Source organism: Argiope bruennichi, chromosome 1 (assembly GCF_947563725.1).
Source record: "Argiope bruennichi chromosome 1, qqArgBrue1.1, whole genome shotgun sequence".
Classification (NCBI taxonomy): domain Eukaryota; kingdom Metazoa; phylum Arthropoda; class Arachnida; order Araneae; family Araneidae; genus Argiope; species Argiope bruennichi.
Window position 1 is genome coordinate 34,029,001 of NC_079151.1, and position 20,751 is coordinate 34,049,751.

Consider the following 20,751-nt stretch of genomic DNA (forward strand, 5'->3'; position numbering starts at 1 on the left):
ATAAACAATAGATATTCTGCAAAAACAGATTTTTTTTTCATAATATATACAGTATAATACAAGTACTTAGGCATATGATTTGAATTAAACAATAATTTTGTGCGAAATCAGGAATATCAGCTTTTTTTAAATATACATGATAATAGTGTGCATAAGGGGAAAATGTATTATAAGTATAGGTATACTAAATATTCAAATGAGAACTTGTTTGAAAAAAATAAAAGGAAAAAGAATTATTTTTATTTCATAAGAAATTATTTTTAAAAATGCATTGCCAAAACGATTATTTGCATGTATATTTTTTTTTATTGGTAAATTTCCTTTGAGGATCAATTACCTTATTAGTAGGTGTATTTTTTACTTCATCAGGTATAGATGGTAATGAACGCTTAGATGAAACTGTTTGCAAGTACATTTCTAAAGTTTTAGTAAGCTCAGCTGCACCATTTAAATCTTCCAAAGCTTCCAGTGCTTGTATTTGATTACTAATATTTTGTAATCTTAAAACTAATGAAGCCTTTTGAGCACTGATGTCAGTTCTTGATTTTCTCTGCAGTTGATTGACAATAGCAGACTTTTCAAATGATTGCAGCTCTTTATGCTCATTTACAGCAATGGCAAGTTCTCCTTCATTAGCATCATCTGCATTTGAGCAGATACTGGCAGCATCAGTCTTAATGGAAAAGTTAACTGTTTTACAAAAAAAATGAATATGCTTGCATATAACATACCTGATATTATAATCAACACAGGTGCAAGTTAATGTATGTATGCATATGCCACAGTGTGAACATATTATATCACATTTGCAATCTCTGTTACCTATGCTGATATCGTAAGTAAATATGGATGACCCTTCCACTTTGGCCACTGTCCATTGATGTTCTTTCACCTCGTAGACAGAGTACATCTTCTCGTCTAAATTTTGAGCAACAAGATGTCTTTTTCTTATTAAGCTTACTCTATGAGTTAGTTTTCCTCTTTCAATTGATATTATTCTGCCCAGGAGTTTCTTTGTAACAGCTTTCAGAACAACATGAATCGATTTATCCAATCGTTTCATTATTGTCCCACCTGTTTCTTCATACTTCAGCTGTCTGTGCCATCTCTCAAGTTTCATATTAGTATTTACACCCAATTGAGCTCTATGACAATATGCCCACTTTTCTTTTCTATTCATGTAATGTTCCTCAAAATATTTTAAAAAAGTAGTTTCTTCTTCGTATTTAATAGTAAATTCCTTTAAATATTTTTCGAATGTTACAACATCTAATTCATGTAAAAATAGTTCCATATCATTTTTCATTTTAAGTCTTAAAGTTTCATCTTTAACTTTTCCCTTTAAATTGGAATGCCAATTTCTTAAAACATGCCATGCGCACAATATATGTTTGGCATCATCTTGAAATATGTTTGTCCATGCATTGCAAAATGAGTTTGTGTCATCTGTTAAGATTAATTTTGTTTTAAAGTCTTCTTTCAGTTTTAATTTGATAGCCTTGAAAAATGGTTCAAAAGTTTCACAGGCTACTCTCGTTGAGAATAAAGTTGCTACAGGTATACCCTCATGATTGTCATCATTAACTAAAATAGTTGTTAGCTGGAATCCATACTGGTTTGTACCATGGGTTGAATCCAACATAATGCATTTTTCCCCATACAGTTCTAGAAGTTTCATTTGTGCCTCTGTAGCAAAGCCAAGTAAAAACTCCTCTGTTCCAATTTGTGGAAAATCAGACAGACTTTCACCTATAGGTTTATAAACAAGGATGGGGTTATAATCATCTGCTATCATTTTTTGTACTATTATGTCCACGGATATTGCATCTTCTTTATGGGCTATTGTTTTTTCAATTCGGAAATCTCTTCGGATATTATGTATATCTTTTCTGTTTGTCAGTCCAAATCGTTTGGTAGGGGAATATTGTTGTTGAACTTTGTCAAGCACAAAACTGGATGGAATTCCATTTCGTAGCATCTCAGCGAGTCCCGTTCTTTCTTCATTTGTCAGTCTTAATTTCCCCACTTCATGTTCATGACCCACATGAGTTGCCTGGTATTCCACTATAATTTGTGTAGCTTCATGGACTGTCTGATTTGTTACTTTCATTGTAGCAGGACAAGTTTTCTCTATTTTAATTGATCCTGAACACTTCGAATGCTTAAATCTCTTTGAATCATTCTTCAGAATTGAAGCGCCACTTCTGTGACATTCATAGTAAGATACAGTCCCATCCATTTCTTTGAAAGAGCCTTTTAAGATAAAAGAAGAAACTGTATCCTTTTCAAAACTTGATTTCCACTCTTTAAATTCATTATCGGTATGAAAAGTTTTGGTTTCAAATTTCAAATTTATACCATTGTGATTTTCAGTCAGATGTTTTTGTATATCTACAATTGTTCTCATCTTAACATCACAAACAGGACAAACTTTGTTCAGAATAATGGAAGGCTCTTTTTCTGCATGATATTTTCTTTGGTGACGATACAAGTTTTTTCTGGCTGAAAAACTTATGCCACACTGATAGCAAACAATGCCAGATGATTCTGAGGAATCTTCAACTTCGATGTTAATTCTTACTGCTGAATGATCCATATTGTTATCTGCATCCATAATTTATATCAAAGGAAGCAGTGTTTTACTCCAGTTCATGTTCTAAGGTATTCATAATTTGTGCAGGGTAAAAAAAAAAAAATTTAAACACAATTTAAAAGAACACAACAAAAAAACAGATGAAACCAAAGAATTTTAAAACAGCATTAATTTTCAAACCGCTGGTGTAAAAATCCGCTGGTAACAACAAACATCGCATGCGCGCGCAACCTCCATTTCCCTTCTTTCCCCACCTACGGTTTTAATAGACTGATCCAATCTCATAGGGAGCCACTATTGGAAAGATCCGCTAGTGTTTTCAATCGATTTGTTCAAAATTTTAGTATAATTCTTTTTATTTTTCCTGTTTTGACGTTGAGTTGTAGCTTTCGTCACATAAAAATGCCGAAGTCTCATTTTAAAAAAATCTAAAAAACGTACTTTTTATGGAAATAGGTAACTCTAAGCCTAAAAATGATGCGTCTACTGCAAGTGCAGCAAAACTGAAGATATTGGAACCTTGTTTTTATGAATATTAACTATTTTTTATTAATACTAAATGAATATTTAATCTAAAAATAATAATTATACGGATTAAGCTTATTGACTGAATGATTGTTAATAAAAAGGAGAGAACGAAAACAAATCGAACAGTAAAATTTAACGCTGATCACTCATTAAAAAAATTTTAATTGAAATAAATTATACCCACTAATTTATAAAAAAGAAAAATACATGACATTAATTAATAAAAATTATCTCAATCGAATAAAGAAACCCTTTATCTCATCTTTTCAAGGTTAAAATATAACAATGGAAACTTTGCAAAAACTTAAAAATCTTGATAGTTTTACACATTAATCGTGTTCAGTTTAACTACTACTGCCACCTATAACCGTTATCTTTCTTACTAAAACAATTATACGCCGGAAAATGATGTTTTGCAAGAAAAGTAGTCCCTGAAAGAAAGGAGAGAGAACAAACCCGTTAAGAGTATTTACCTAATCTGATACGAAACAATTAAAACCTCTTGTTCGATGGGTTTTGTTGGATTGAGTTGCTAGGCAACCGACTTGTATAATCTCCAGAACTCATTCTCAAAGAAAATGTCTTTCCAGCTATCTTATTTCCTCAGGATTGGTTCGAATACTTATCGTATTTTGGCAATTCATTTCATTGTCGAGATATGAAGTGTAAGCATTTTATCTCCCTGTTGGGATATAAATACATATCGTGTAGATTGAAGAGTTTAAACGACGTTCATTAAATATGATTGTTAGTGGTTCTTCGTGAATGATGCCCTGGAGAAAATTCTTTATGGGGAATTTTTTAAGTAGCATCGAAAGATTCACTTCTAGTGTCAAATATTTAAAAGTTTATAATTGTTTCTTGACTTATAATTTTGATTAATTACTTCATATATTGCTAAATCCTGTGAAAAAAGTCCTGCTAGAAAATACTTCTAAGCTCAATTAAAAAAATATCTACCATACAGAACTAATAAAATTAAAATACTTCAATATTTATCGAATATAGGAGAAATTTCCCTGACGAAATATTTCTGCGCTGTTCGTGAACATATACCCTATACCCCAGTTTGCAAAAAATAGAAGATTCTGCTCAAGAAAAATCATGAAAAAATTTCCTTGACTAGTCATCCATTTATTCACATCGAGCCACTCTTTATTTTCATACAATTTCCGATAAGCAATTCCATATCACGGTTTCGAATGTTTCTTCAAGACCGTAAAAATTATTTTCTTCATAATCTATTAATTTCGAAAGAAACTCGCTGGTTTTTCGCGTGATCGTTAAAATAAATTTGCTTTTCATTTCTTCGCGAGCTACAGATCGCTCACACTCCACGTGAACGTATACTTTTCTTGACTGCCAAGCAAACAAGAAATCTTTTCTGCATACCTTTCAAGACAACGAAAATGCGCTGTTATCTGGGGTTAGTAAGGGGAACTAATCCCGACATTATTCAATATTTTATATTTTCGTTCGTCGCACTTAGTTTAGTTAGGAAGAACTCAAATAAAAGGATGAAATTGCAAAATGTACTCTTAAACTTAATTCCTAATTACCCAGAAAAGATCTGAAAATCCTCTTTACACACCGGCAAAGCTTCATTGGTCTATTTCGAATGAATTTAGCAATAAATACTGAATAATAACTAATCAAGCGTCATTCAAACTCAGGGAATTGCGTTTTCACTCGAATTGTACAATTCATGCTTCGCCGTTAAACATTTAAAGTACGAAACTCATAAATTAATACTCTACTCCTGATATCTCCATATTGTTTACCTTCCTATGTATTTCACCCCAAATTTGCGTGCTATGTTAGATTGCGAGAGAAAATGCTGGAATCTCTCTCCAACGCGTATCTCACATCACGCAAACAGATGCATTGTGATCATTACTGTCTATTGCTTTAGCATCTTCAGTTTCTTTTGTAAGCTTCAAAGAAATGTAAGTCTATGCTAAAGCAGTAAATCATTCATCATTTTAAGTAATCTAGATAATAAATGAATCATGGTGGTGAAAAAAAACACTTTTTTTTTTTTGCTTTTAATAAGAGCTTTAAAGGAATAAATGGGGTTAAAAAGAGGGTGAAAATTAATGAAAGTAAAAAAATCGTCTGTTGTTGAACCAACCAGTAATCTGCTTCGTATTGAGTTAAGACCCCCCCCCCATTAACTTGATATTCAATTTATAAGCTATATTTATTGTGAAAAAATTCTGCTCTTCAACAAACAAATTGATATATTATGATTTTGACTTGTGCTAAGAATTGGGGCCGCGGTGGCCTGGTGGTAAGGTCTCGGCTTGTGAGCCGTAGGGTTTCAGGTTCGTGACCCGATTCCACCGAATAACCGTCGTGTAAGGGGGTTTGTTGTACGTTAAATTCATCATGACCAAACGTCCTGCCGCTGGTGTGGTGTGAAGAGGGGGATGCCAGCTCAGGTGTCGTCCTCGTCCTCTGACCGCGGTTCAAAATGACGGGGTCCGTCCCAAAATAGTCCTAGTGTTGCTTCACAACGGGACGTTAATATAACTAAACTAAACTAAACTTGTGCTAAGAATTAATTGAAGTATAATCGATTGAAAAAATTTTTCAATCCAAAGTTTTTCAAATTATATAAATGCAAACAGCCTTGCATATCTGTTTCATTCTTGCAATAGAGAGTCAAATTACGGCAAGCAAAACTTGATCACGCCCCCCCCCCCGCCATTAAGGCATATGGATTAAATGTGATATTGACCAGAATGTCTCGACAGCATTGGTGGGAACTAAGGTTGAATTTTAAAGGTCATTACCAGCCACGACAACCCTTCACATAGAAAGACATTCCCTCATTGAGGAAAATTCAATATGATTTCAAATGTCGTATCAATATCAAAGATTCCAGACATTTTAAATTGAAATTATTACTACCAATTTCATTTAGTATGAATGTTGCTTGTGTCAAATATATTTCAGACCGTCTTTAAAACTAAATTTTCTTATCGGAATTTATTATGTAACTCACCTCAGCATTTTTTACTCGTTTTTTATAGGCCAGCAGGGCGCGAAAAAGAGGAAATAATAAAGGTAATTGTCAATAGGAATGCCAGAAATATTTCATTTGTAAGTCATACATTGTGAAGCATTATAGTATGATTCAAGCTTCTTTACGACGACATAATTCGCAATAACGTCAAATTTGAGGTTTGCAACAATTTATTCCTTCAAATTTATAATGTCCAATTCCAACATTTTGTAAAATTAATATTCCAATTTTATGTATAATATATAAAATGGAGTATTAATTTAGTCTACGAAAAGACTAAAGAATCATTTGGTACATACCAAAACTTTAATTGTCATATCTACAGTGCTCTCGCTGAGATCTCTTTATTTATTGTCACAACTTTTTCATTTCATAATGAATTTAAATAAAATAATAACAATATTCTCATATCAAAATATATTCAGCTTCTAAATACAAAATCCCAATGGATTATTATATTAATTGAAAAAATAAGAAATGCTTATTTATAAAATGTTTTAAAGAAAATATATCTTTCAAGTAACTCCATCGTTATATTTGAAATAATAATGATAAAAATTATGCTGTTAAGCTATTACTATTTTTAAGGAATTAATGGCAACATCTAGTATAAATTATGTAAACGCCACTAGCAGAATATGCAAAATTCCTTAAAAATAAGTAAATATTTATGCTCAAAACTTGTTCATAAAAGAATCTTTTTAATTTTTAAGAACATTATCGAACGATAAATTATTCTTTAAAATTAATTATACTAAAGTGTATTAATAAATAGTAGATACATGATTTATCCGATTTCTTTTATTCTGGCTTATATCAATTTGCTTAATACAGTGAACATCTTTTACAGATAGTAATTATTTAACTAAAAATACAGACAATTTTGTGATAAAAAAAAAGAAAACATTTAGAATAAATTTTGATGAATAATTTCATTAAAAACAAAAGAAAACGGAATCATAAGCATAAGTTAATAATTTCTTTCTTTCTGATAATTCTGATGCCTGCTTTCAGCTTAATAAATTATTAATTTTTTTTTCACCAAGGCACGATTGTGATTTAAAAAATTGATACTTTCACAGACTTCTTCTTTCTGTTTGAAATACGGGTATGGTTATAAAAAACATTTTATATTCAACTTTTGCCTGACAGAAAGATTAATTTATTTATCAAATAACTTACAGATTTTGATTTATGCTGTTGTGAAAAGCTTATAAGTCAGTTAACAGCTACGCTACATGAGCAATTGCTTTTGTATTGTGGTCATGTTAATGGGCTGTGAACCACAAGGTCCCAGGTTATATCCTCACTCATTCCAATCCGCCACATGTAATTCCCAGTAACATGACCACAATACAAAAGCAATTGCTCATGTAACGTAGCTGTTAAATGGCTTATAAGCTTTTCACTACAATGCTAATCATATCAGCACATATACGGAATAATCTTAGAAAGAGTATTTTCATTCAAAATGCAAGTTCGTTTATTTTATTATTATTGAACAGTTATGTTCTTAATTGTTTTTTATTATATCAAATGTATTTAGATTTTTTAAAAATAATTTCATATTCTTGGATAATGCTGTACATGCACAAATACATTCATAAAATGTATATGAGGAAGGTTCGGGAGAGCATTCCCTCTAGTACTGGTGATACACTTTTACGCTTTCATCATTTTCAGTGACCTGAGTTCTTCGCTCAGTTACAGTTACATTCAATCATTCTGTTGATAAACGCAGTCAATAAATTCAGATTCGGGAGTTAAAGTAATACAGATTGTTTCCGGCGTCTTCCGCTGATAAATCAGCTTGAATTTCATTAAGCATCTCGGAAATACGGGGCAATATGATTTTCCCCTCCTTGAATTTCCATAAATCTAGCTAGTGTTCTGACGCACAGCGGTGAATGGAATATATCTCGTCTCATTTGCAATCTCGATAATCAAGTGTCGGAACATTTGGGTGATAATTCAGCGGCTCGTTCACTGAATTGAATATTTATATTTTTCGTCCATCAGTTCTCGACTGCATTTGAAACGGAGAGAGAATCAATGACAGTCATTCAACAGTGGGATTCCTCGGCGGAGATCCATCGTGATGATTGAGTAGCCCAGTTCTGAATATTTATGGCTATTTCTAGCTCCGTAATAGAAATTGTAAACAAAAAATCTGCTATTATAAATGTATATAAAATAAATAAAAATAGAAGTTTTCTAATTATGTATGCGCGACTGTGTAAGGTCACAGATCTAATGAGGGCCACGAAGTATTTCATTAAACTGATTGCCAAATAAATAAATTTATTTAAAAAAAATACAATTTCTGCGAAGTAAAAGATATTACTATTATGCTAAAACTTTATTAATTATATTTTTTATACTTGTTATTTCATTAGGTTTAATTAGTTTTACTATAATATTTATACTGAACGTCTGGTAAAATTAACATAATATCTTTTAAATGTCTTACATATATTTAAGGCATTCTATGTTAATAAGAGTGTGTAATAAAGTGGAAAGAAAAGATCTTTTTTTTGGGGGGGGATGTAATTCAACAATGCTCAAATGTTACAACTTTGCATACTAATCAGATGCTACCTGTTGAAAAAAATTATACTTTGAATCTTTATTTCACGCATAAACCCCACATTTTTTTTTTTTTTGGTAATGGGAATGGAGGATGGTCATATTTTTCATTTATCTCTTAAATTATACAGATCATTTTTCAGCTTCTAATAATGCCTTAACACATTTTATTTATTTAATGTCAAAACAATTATTTTTAAAAACCATGTCTTAGATTTCTATTTGACAGAAAGGACCTAAAATTTAGAATTCGAGTGAAAAAACTAAGGTTTTACCACTTTACAGATTAAAGATTAACACATTCTGGTATTTAGAGTTATAAAATATTATCTTGTTAGATTATCCTCTGGAGTGAGGGATTTTACACATCATATTTTGATAAGAATACGTCATTGTACTGCTTTTTGCCGATTTCACAATTTTTTTCTGAAGGGATTCACCATGAAGAGATCCTGACAAGATGGTTATATTTGGAATTCCACTCACATTATGTCTAATTATCTAGTTAATCGATATGTGTTCATTTATGTTTATTTAGTGAAAGATGTTATCTTGAATTTATCAAATGTTGGCATTGTGGATTTTGAGAGCAAAGCTGTTCTCGACCCTATGTCAATATCCACATACTTTTTCTGCATATTCGATGACTAACTTGATGCTTCTTTTAACAGTTATAATAGGATACGGGATATTAAAAAATAAAATCAAAAAGAAATTCATTTTTAACACATTGACTGCTGCGCTGAATTTCTTACGATGCAATTTATTTGGGCACCTCCTGGCACTACTGGCCCACACAGCATTTAAATGACAAGACAGTTTCTTTTATCGAACGCTTCATAATTAGCAAAGTGGGCGTGTTCCATTTTATTCAGTCTATCATCTCATTGTAATTCGTGATATCAAGATTTTTTAAAAGGGAGTTTTGAAAGTTCTTGCAGAATTTGGATTTTGGGTTCTTGCCTTTTATTATTTTCGCATATTTCTCTCATTCGCTGTTACAGTCAGTAACATGTTCTTTCTGTGACAGAAGACCGCATTCTTCTCAATGAAAGGATCAATTATTCTTTTAAAATTTCTGGTTAATGTCTCGTTCTTTGAGCAATCTTCAAAATGTGCTTAGGACTTTATTTCGCTGGCTGATATCTCTTAATATTGAATTATGCAAAACTATATACTATCATAATTTTATTTAAAACGGTCTTGAATTCTTTCGCTGGGTTTGTTTTGAAAATGTAGGTACACCCTTTTGTATTTGTCAGCCATCGGGGAGAACTGAAAGATCCATGATCTTTTACAGACTGATCTAGAGTACGTTCCTGTCTTTGGATTACTTTGACAATATTTTGTTAGATCAAATTCAATTAGGAAATGTTGTAGTAGTTCATGATAATACTTGGCCTTCTTTGTATAAGAATTGTTTTAAATTTTACTTTGTCGTTTGAAAAATGAAATTGTGTTTCAGAAACATCTGATAGTCAAAATATAGCTATATCTGCTCTTTTTGGTCTTTTCTTTCCATCATTATGCCAGTCTAATCAGATCCATAATTCTTCAAACGACGTTATTTTATAAGTATTATAACTTTTCTTTTTATTTTATGTAAAGAATTTAAAACCCTTAAGGGATTCTTCTAGTGTACGGACGACCACTTCGTCACCACTGAATGAGGTAGTATCGGTAGTAGCCTTAAGAGGCCATAGGACCTTTAAACTTTTAATTTTTTCGAAATTTTTTATTATTTTATTTGATAGCTAAAACTTTTCTGAACATGTTTTAGCATTGAGCATGTGTATATATTAATTAATTTAAAAGGTATAGTCAAAAACATCAAAATCACTATTGACTTTTCACTCAGAATCATTTACTTCAAAATGATTTTTTTCAATACTGCATTTTCAGAGCATGCAGAATTAAGCCAAAATGGTTTATTGTATCAATATGAAATTTTCCATTTATGCTTTTACACATATAATTAAGAAATTCTTTCAAAATTAAAGCATAATTATGTATATATTTTTTTCACATTTTGCTAATATGCTGAAAAGGTTTTTAAAAGCGTTATCAAGTTTTAACATCATAAAAAGTAAAATAACTTCAATAAATCTATGAAAATATTTATCACTTTACATAATTATCAAGTTATGTTCTTTGGGAGTAAATTGGGGTAACACTTTCTAACCTTATTTTCTGAAAAAAATTATGCTCAAGCAAATACTGTCTTCGACAATTTATGCGGAACACTTTTTTTCCCACATATGTTTTAATTAAGAAAAATTATTTCACCATCTTAAAAATTCCTAATTATAAGGTTAAATGTCTTATAAAACTGTGATAAAAATATATTAAATTTAAGAATTTTTTTCTTACATTAGGGAGAGGCACATATGGTCAACTTTCGAGTTCTCTTTTTAGCTGTTAAAAATCCTACAACCCCTTAAGACGGATGAAAATGAAGCATCAACAAACGAATAATGTCCTTAAACTATATATGTTTGTTAGCTCTCTGCAAAATAAATAGTGAAGGTTTGGAAAAGTTAAAAAAATTAAATGATCTTAAAATAAGAATAATATACTAAAATATATACTAAACGTTAAATAATATACAAAAAAATCTATATTTTAAAAGGTGCTTAAAATAGTCTAAATTTTATTATAGCAGCATTTCTAAAAACAATTTAATAAACTTTCGCGTGCAGAATGTTTGTTACTAGATAGAAATGTTTTGGTTACCAAACTTTTAATTTCATTCTTCCCTGTTTTATTTGCAAGTTGTTTCTATTTTACTCCGTATAAACTTTCGTGTTTCGCTCTTTGAGTTGCTTGATTTTTACAAGCTGTCAAAGGAGCAGGTGAGCATCGCAAAGAACAAATAAAATTCGAAAAGTCTCTTTAAAAAGAAAATATTTGTTTATTTCCTTTCTTTATCATCGCTTTTCAAAAAACTTCTTGGCACCCCGTATTCAGGGAATTTTCTTGTCTTTTCAGAATGAAGGATTATTTATTTATTTTACTTATTTATTAATGTTTTTGTCTATCATGAGTAACCAAACGGAGAATAAGACAAAAATATTTCTAAAAGAACAAAGGTGTAAGAAGCTGATTACAGAATCTGTCACTTTAAAAAAAAAAAAGAAGAATTTTGACAAATATTTTTAAAAAAATTGTTGGTATTGCTGAAGGGAGGAAAATTGAGGCTTAGCTGCTTTCAAGTTCAAGTGGATAAAAACATAAAATAAGTTTTTTTTTCAGAGCATATTAGAAAATATGACACTTATAAACAATTCTGAAAGAAAAACTAGTTTGTAGAATTTTTTTTAATTTTTGTTAAAGTTCTTATTATTTATTTTACTAAAGTTAAAATGTTGCGCTTTCCATCCCTGTTGGATAATTGAAAAAGAATGTTATATTTTTTCAATTAAGAGATAATATTATATAAAAAAATATATTTAAAAAAATTGGGAGATGACTATGATTGCCAGGAAATTGAATCAATGTGTCCAAAATAAATACTATGAGAGGAAGGTTTAAATAAATAGTGATATATTTAAGCTTCACCCATTATTAGGGGAAAATGTTTAAAAAAAAAAGGGATATTTTTTTTAAGTAAAAAAAACTTATCTCAATCAACAACTACAATACGAAAGTTTAAATTTACATCATTTAAATGTTTCATCCTCAAATATGATATAAATGTTTGTATATTTCACTATCTCTTCGCTATTATTTCTTTATACTAATTTTTAAAGGTTTGAGAAACACAATTGTACTTTCCAATAAATAACACGACAATTCTTAAGTATTAACTTTAGGTATCATCAAATATTATCAGGCATACTCTCGAAGAAGTTGAATTCAGAACGACGTCCCACCATCTGGATTGCAAGTTCTCAAATCCGCATGTAGTTTATGAAAAAAAGAATTATTTAATTGGATCTCTGAAAGTTGGAATTCTGTGACAGAATATATGATCAAACATTTTTAGAAGAACGCTTCAGTCTTTGAAGAAAAAATAATAGCTCAAATCAACAAGATATATAACAGAATTAATTCCAGAGTAATGAAAAACAAAACTAAAATTTTCAGAATTTTTTTGCAACAAAATCCTGAAGAGTTTGAGCAGACCTTTTTTTTTTTTGTTTGTGCAAAATGTTTCTGATTTCGATCAGGACTTTTAAAATGGGCTGAGATATTTGTATAAGCAAATGTCATTTGCATAAACATGCAAGCACACACACACACACACAAAAAAAAAAAAAAAAAAAAAAAAAAAAACGTTTTTTTTTAATTGATTTTATTTTTTTGTGAATTCTTACAAAAAAAATTATGCATGGTATCTGACTTTTATTTTATGACTATAATTTTACATTGTAAAATCAGTAAACACTACACACAAAAAATGTATAATTTTGAAATTCTTATAAAAAGTTTTTAAAATATAAATTTATGCTTTCAAACTGTCTATAACGAAAACCTTTCTATTACAATATATTATCTGGAAACACGACAGTAATATTATATAATGGTTTCGCTGTACTTATAAAAAATTTTCCTATTTCCGAATCAAATTACAAAATTTATAAATATAAAAAAAATATTGTAGAGAAAACTGTGTTTTAAATCATTGTTAGAAAAAATCGCATTTAAATTAATTTAATTAACTGCCTCTATAATCCAAGGCTAAAGAAATTAAGGTAGACTGAATTCATATCTTCATTATAAGGCTAAATAAAAATAATATGGATGAGCTAATAAAAATGGATTACATTTTTATTATTTCCTTAGATTTTCTGCTCAATTCCAAAGCTGTAAAATTCTTACAAAATATTACAGCTTTGGAAATTTTAAGTGAATCTATTTAAAATCGAGACAGCAGTAAATACAGCTTTTGTTGCCTTAATAAAAATAGCAAGTTTTAGAATGTTTCAAATACTTTTATGAATTTTTGAAAATATCCTTCCTCCACCCCCCCTAAAAGAGTAACATAATTGGATACGTTCCAACTGAAATTATGTATAAACATTAAAACCTGCAAAGTGAATATGAAAAAAGTATTTATTAGCAGTATTAACGATAATGAATTCCAAATTAAATTTGTGTTCTCTTTGAGATTTCTTACTTACTTTGAAAACATATTGAAAGAATAAGATATTAAAAACAAAAATAATCATAAATTCATCAGAAAATTAGTTTGAAAATAAAGCGAAATAAAAGCCTTTGAACATAAGTGCTACAAGATGTTTCCAAATTTATATTTTTAATAATCGTCTGCGTGTTAATAAAAATGTGAAGTTTCATGTAATAACTTTATTTATCACCTCTTCGCAATTTGTATATCTATAATATATATAATATTTCAATTGAAAGAAAGTTATACATCTTCGCATAAAACGAAAAAACTCAATACCTGTTCTGTAATACATTTTTACCTTTTCAATTTAGTGTAAGAATATCGATTTTCAAATCAATTTTCTCTTCTCAAGATTATTCCTACGGAGATATAAAAAACGAGAGATATGTAAGAGTCTTATTTTAATAGGATATAATTTTGATTCTATTCTATCTGTAAAGCAATTTAGTCTGAAAACTTCAAACAATCATTTACAAGTCAGTAATATATGCCTAGACTTTTCATATCAAGAGAGTAGAATTTAAAGTTAATTCTCGTTTGGAATTTTAAAGAAGATGATGAATTTTATTTGATATGCACTAACCACCTTAAACGACTAGTCGGTTCTCAAAGAATATCTGGTGTGTTTAATTGAAATTAAATCGCTTATGTATCGAATTTCATGATTTTCAGATACTGAAGAAGTTGCTTAATAAAGTCGAGATTTATGATGTCATATTGAAAAGTTAAGTATATTAGTAATGTATTTAAAATTCCGCATTTTTTTTTTTTTGAAATGAAATTTTATTTTCTATTTCCAAAATGCTGCAAGTGAATAATAAAGAAGACCAAACTTAGCTTACAAAAATCGGTGAAATCTGAACAGTGAAGGCAACTGGTGGATTCTATCGTGGTTTTTCTCCCTTTTCTTTCTATAGAAAATGTGCTTTTGTGATTTCTCTCTAAATTTATAGATGGCGTGGGAGGGATAAGCAGTCTTTTAGATTTACACCAGGAATTATAATCTTTTTATACGAAATAAAAACTACCAAAATCGAAAAAGTACTTGAAGATGAATAATTTTCTTTCCTTTTCTTATTTCTTTTTTTAAGTATAGAATCCTATTTTCCATTGTTTCTCAAAATGCTCCTATATTAAGTATTTGAAAAACGGAATCCATTAAAAAAATATTTTTATCATTATCCCTTAACTGGGGAGGTGAAATTTTAGGATTTCACTGGGGAGGTGTGGTCTACGAGACCGCATTTCATTTATACTAAAATTAAATTTTCTAATGAGTGCGTTAGTATAAAAAACTGCCAATATATTTTGCAAACATTTTTCTTGATATATAGATATGTTTTAGAAATTTTTCAAAATATTTTATCATTGAAATAAGTAAATGCGTTGGAATATACATTTTCTTCTCAAATTACATGTTACAATAAATAATATTCTTTAAAAAACATATTACTTTTTACATTTTAAATCAGATTTATTTTTACAGTATATGAAGGTATATAGAAGACAATATAATGTTAAATTCAACAGTTATATGGAAAAAAAATTGACAATGGGTAAAATTGGCCCTTTTTTTATCGGCTTGTGTGACTTTCATAACACGGTTTTCTTGGGCATTTTAAACATACAGGTTAAGAACTAGTATAAAAATCAACCTATAAATTCTGTATATATATATCTTGGTATATTAATATATTTTATATTTTTTTCAAAATACATTATCACTAGAAATATTAATTATTTTTGAACATACATATCAGAATCAATTTAATGCCAACTTTCGTCGAAAAACCTTTTTGTACAATTATCCTTATCACTAAAATCCCTTTCTGCTTCATTTATAAGTGTCTGGGGCACTGCTTCATAATAGGATCAGCAAATTGGATGATATTTCGGGGTCTTAGTTTTAGCGCCATCTGCTAAGCCTTGTTTATCACTAGGACACTAACAGGGAGATGCGGTCTTAAAGACCGCGCTTAAAGAAATAACGGAATTATTAAAAAAAAAAAAGCATCCGCTGAAATCAGTTGAAAAAGTGCTCGTGTATTAACAAAACAGGAAGCTACAGGATCAATCCATTCAGTTGGGCTAAAAATAGAATAGGGGTGACCGAAAATCCATTACTAGCGGTTTCACAGACCGCACGTCCCCAGTTAAGGGTTATATTTTATGTTTGAATATTGAATATATCGGATAAAAGCCTCCCCAAAATGGATATCTATTTTTATAATAAAACAATAAAGCGAATTTATTATACTTTCAGAACATGGTATTAAACTTAACAAAATAGAATAACACCTCGGTAAACCAAGCTGACTGGTATTTTATTTATTTAATTTATTCTGAATCATTAAAATTAATCTAATAAATAATTATTTTATCAATAAATATCTTAAATTTCTAAACATCAACTACCACAAAGAAAGTTAATAAGTATTATATTTGCAAACATTTTTCGCATGCTGAAATAAATAACTCAGTAGTGAGTTTAAAATCTTTGCATACATTATTGAAAAGTTATGATGAGAATAAATATCCAAAAGCGCATTTCCAGTTTTGAAGAAAACTTTCCCGGAAACTTTCAATTCTCTTTGAAAAAGTTCGACTTTGAACTCTCGCTTTTGAAACCTTTTTCTCGTTTACTTTCGAAAGAAATGAACTCGAGATTCTCTGACGATGCTAAAAGCACTTTTCTAAACATTTTGGCCATTGATAAGGTTAAAAAAAGTGAATAATTTTGTTGTGGGAGGCGACTATCGTATTTTTATATCATGAAATACTGAAAATTTTTATTTATATAGACTAGCAACGATTTCTTCAAAACACATAGTCCTAACTATTATTCAGAATATTTTGAAAATTTTGAATTAAAATCTGTGGAAACCAGCCTAATTCATTCAAACCAGCAACTTGAATATAATTTTTCCTGTAACTTACAAAATTATTGTTTAAAATTTTAATTTAATTTTTTTAATACATTGTAGTCGGAGATTTTCAAGTCATGGAGTCTTCCAGAAATAATAGTCTTATGTAAGTAGCAATTATTAATGTGCTAATAAGGTATTTCATTCAATTGTATAAATTAAATTCACTTATAAGAATAACTTACGTATAATTGGGGTGACATTTTCTCCCACGTATATTTTTAAAATGTTGGTGTTTAACTTACAAGATCAGGGTGAAAGGACTTTGGAAGATATCATCCTTATCATTGTGATTTGCCTTAAAGTAAATTTAAGCCAGATTTAAGAAGTAGGTGTTCGTTTCAAATACAACTTCATTAAAAGGACGAGCAATTGACAAAAGTTCATTGTATGTATGTGAATTTAAGGAAGAAACAAAGCTGTCAATATGCTGTTAATCAAAATAAAAAAATGACGTGTTTTTTTATTAAAGTCCAAAGATATTCCAGTTAAAAAGAAATGACATTTAGATTTTAAAAAAATTTCATATATTACAATTATTTTAAAAATTATTAAAAAGCTTTTTTGTTATTTAGTCTTTATCGTTTCTCTGAATAAGCATAAATTAAAATGCACAAAATTTTCTATTTTTAATTATTTAAATAAAAACAGCCCAAAAAATAAGCTCGATAAAAGAATTATATTACCATCTATAATATATTTTTAACCAGTTGAAATATAAAATATATTTACTTAACCACAATTCATTTTTTTTTCTTTGAAGAGCATTGACTCATTCATGATTGAAAATAGAAATGCAATTATATCTAAAAGCAAGGAAATATATTTTAAATAATTAAGTAAATCAATCAGTGTATCTGTGATTTATACAAATTTTTCATATTATCATAATTCTCTCCAATCAATTGAGTGACTCTTTCTTGGTAATTTCCATTTGAGACTCTCGAACCAACGATGGATTTAATGATTCCTCTAATTATACTCATTAATTATCACCACGTATATCCAGTTGAAGAAGACGCATATTATAAGTGATCAAAACACCAATCGATGTCAACAAGAGACTTTTGGTAAAACTGAATATACCCCATGCGCTCAATGTTAACTTCTTTTTTAGTTTAATAAATCTCTGTAATATCTTCCCTTGCTTTTCTGTTTCAGTCGATAAACTTAATTCGAAAGCAATTTCTTTCATTTTTCGTCTCACTTTTTCGTCTTCTTGAGAAACTTCAAAAGCAAACCAAGTTACTGCGAAGAAAGAAGTAAGATTTAATATGGAAATGGTTGCTCTTCGAATTCCAGAAGTATCATGCCTGTATGAGTGAAATCTCAAAATAGCCGAAAATGCTGTGAATATTTCTGTGAAATTCGAACAACATACGAAAAATACTTGCAAAGACATCGCAGATTCTACATGAAAAGCAAACTGGTAAATGAAAGCATACTCCTTCATGATTCCGATTCGAAGGGCTTCAGAACAAGAAACGTTTAGTGCCTGATGGAATTCTCGAAGAATTCGCTTCATATACGGCATAAGAGCAAATAGAATACTGAAAAAAAGACTGGCAACATTATTGTAAATATGAAAGTAATGGTACGATAACAATAAACTAGCACTAATCCGCATACTAAACACGAATCCCAAATCATTACCAATATTGACTTCGGTAAAGGCAAGCCATCAAAATTTGGCTTCACTAAGTTAGGGATCATAAATGCGAGACTCAGAACGAGAAAGAATGTCAATAAAATGATGGTTAAGAAGTCAAAAGTGCGCATGTGCTTTTTTGTTAACAGACCATACCGCTTTCTCATTCTGATGAAGAACTTCAACATTTCTTGTATTTGAGGCTTCTTGAGCCACATCGTGAAATAACTTCCCAAAACAAAAATTCCCCACATGATTCTGGAAATTTTTAAATTTTGACACTGAAACCTGTTGCACTCTTTAAAGTCTTCCACATTCAAAATGATTCTGTGGATAGTTCCTAATAGAATCGATGCAACGAACATTGTTTGTAAAAGCTTCAGCAATTTTCCTTTTTTATCGTTTGGCATTTCTGGTAAACCAAGCACATATATAGTTTTGATAAAAACATTTAAAGATTTGTTCCGAGAGATAGAAAAACATGTCATTTCAATCAAACATTAATGATCTTTTTATATTTATTGCATCAACGGATTGTTTTCTATATCATGAATTAATTTAGCACTTTTTAAAATAACGTGGCAACGGTTTTTCCACTATTTTATTCCAAATCTTAAACCGTTTGTTATCACATTAGAACACAGAAGAGAATCCATTTGCGTGATATCATCATTTTATGTTTTGTGGCTGTTTTCTTATTGCATTTAAAATTATTTTTTTAAAAAAATAAAATAATATAGTTAAAAGCATTACTGATGACTTGGTTCAAAATTCGATACGGGCATAATATGGCAAACCCTCTTATATCGATCATTGATTGTTGTTCTTACTTGTTGGTATTTTGATTAGAAAAATTTAAATATGACAAATCGATAAAATAAAACTAATTCGCCGTCATATCAAAGAAAATATATTTATTACCATTTAACGTTTATTGCAAAATATCTTGATGCAAAGAAAATTGGCTATTCACAATACATTCATGATTTGCTTATTACTAAATTTCTCTCTAAAAACATAAATTTCATTCTGAAAGTTATGTAATAAAACAGTTTTAACAAGAGGAAAAAAATTTAAAAGAATTTTTTTTTAATTCTTGAATTGAGTTTATGAAGTAACTATGTTGTTGAATACAAAGGGTGGCATTGTTATTAAATCAGTTACAACAGTATTCTGACAAAATGTTTTAGGAAACATAATCTTGAAATGGAACATTTTCTGACATAGTTAACAATATGACATAGACTAAAAAGCTGTACTTTATGGCATGTACTTGTAATAATAAAAATGATGTATCAAGTTGAATCAACTTTTTTTTCTGGAAATGAGTGATATGGATTTCGCTTGTTTTTCAACGAATTATATCTGTTCTCTGTATAAAATGTGAGATCAATCTTGCCTCAATATATACGAGCATTTGATTTATAGGAGTAATTTATATTTTTTAAGATTTTATTAAATAATAAAACTACAATATAATAACTTAATGAGAGATAAAAATGCAGTGATTCTATGAATATTGTATTTTTAATTATTCTTTTAAGAAATTTCATTTGAAAAAGTCCAATATATATATAATTTAGCTTGTCATAGATATTTTCTGTAGTAATGATAATAACTTGCACAATAAATTTGAAGTTTTCTGATTAGTTAGTTATATTTTCAAAATGATGAAATTAAATGGAGAAATGGGCACAGTTGTTGATACCGGGAGCTCTGTTGAGTTTTGTTTTTGTAATGTCTCGAAATTGGAAGCAAGTGATGAGGTGACCATTTTATCTATGAGTCATATTTTCAAATGAAATAAAAATTGAAGAAATTGGTTTAGAGGTGGTAGTACCTTATGCTTTATCGTATTTTTTCACCTATTGAGAATGCATAGCGGATTAGTTTATTTGAGATTTCTCCTGAAAATAATGGGGAGGTGAAGCGTGAATTGATGATTTATCTAGAAGTGAATACGTAGCATATATTTAGGTTTATATTTCATATGGAACAATAAAGTGATGAAATCTAACCATTGATTGTGACTAAGGTGGTCTAATTCTTTCTTTTTTTTCCGGAATAAAATGTGAGATCAATCAAGTTTCAATATAGGAATATTTTATATCCTTTAAAAATCTCCTTAAATAATAAAACTACAATATAATAACTTGATGAGAAATAAAAATGCAGTGATTTAATGAATATATTTTGAATTATTCTTTTAAGAAATTTCATTTGGAAATGTGCACTCAATGTATTATTTAGCTCATCATACATATTTTCTGTAGTAATATGGAGTTTTCTGATTAGTTAGTAATATTTGCAAAA

General features: G+C 29.3%; 1 protein-coding gene across 1 annotated transcript; it reads right to left on the reverse strand.

Annotated features, from left to right (window-relative positions):
* Positions 1–283: 283 nt before the first annotated feature.
* Positions 284–2,614, reverse strand: LOC129972229 (uncharacterized). Its single transcript, XM_056086278.1, has one exon. The coding sequence runs from the start codon at positions 2,612–2,614 to the stop codon at positions 284–286; it is 2,331 nt and encodes a 776-aa protein (XP_055942253.1).
* Between the last annotated feature and the right edge of the window lie 18,137 nt (positions 2,615–20,751).

What these genes read in the sequence shown, in the direction of transcription:
- LOC129972229 (XM_056086278.1), bottom strand. Translation starts at nt 2,614, where the DNA reads ATGGATGCAGATAACAATATGGATCATTCAGCAGTAAGAATTAACATC.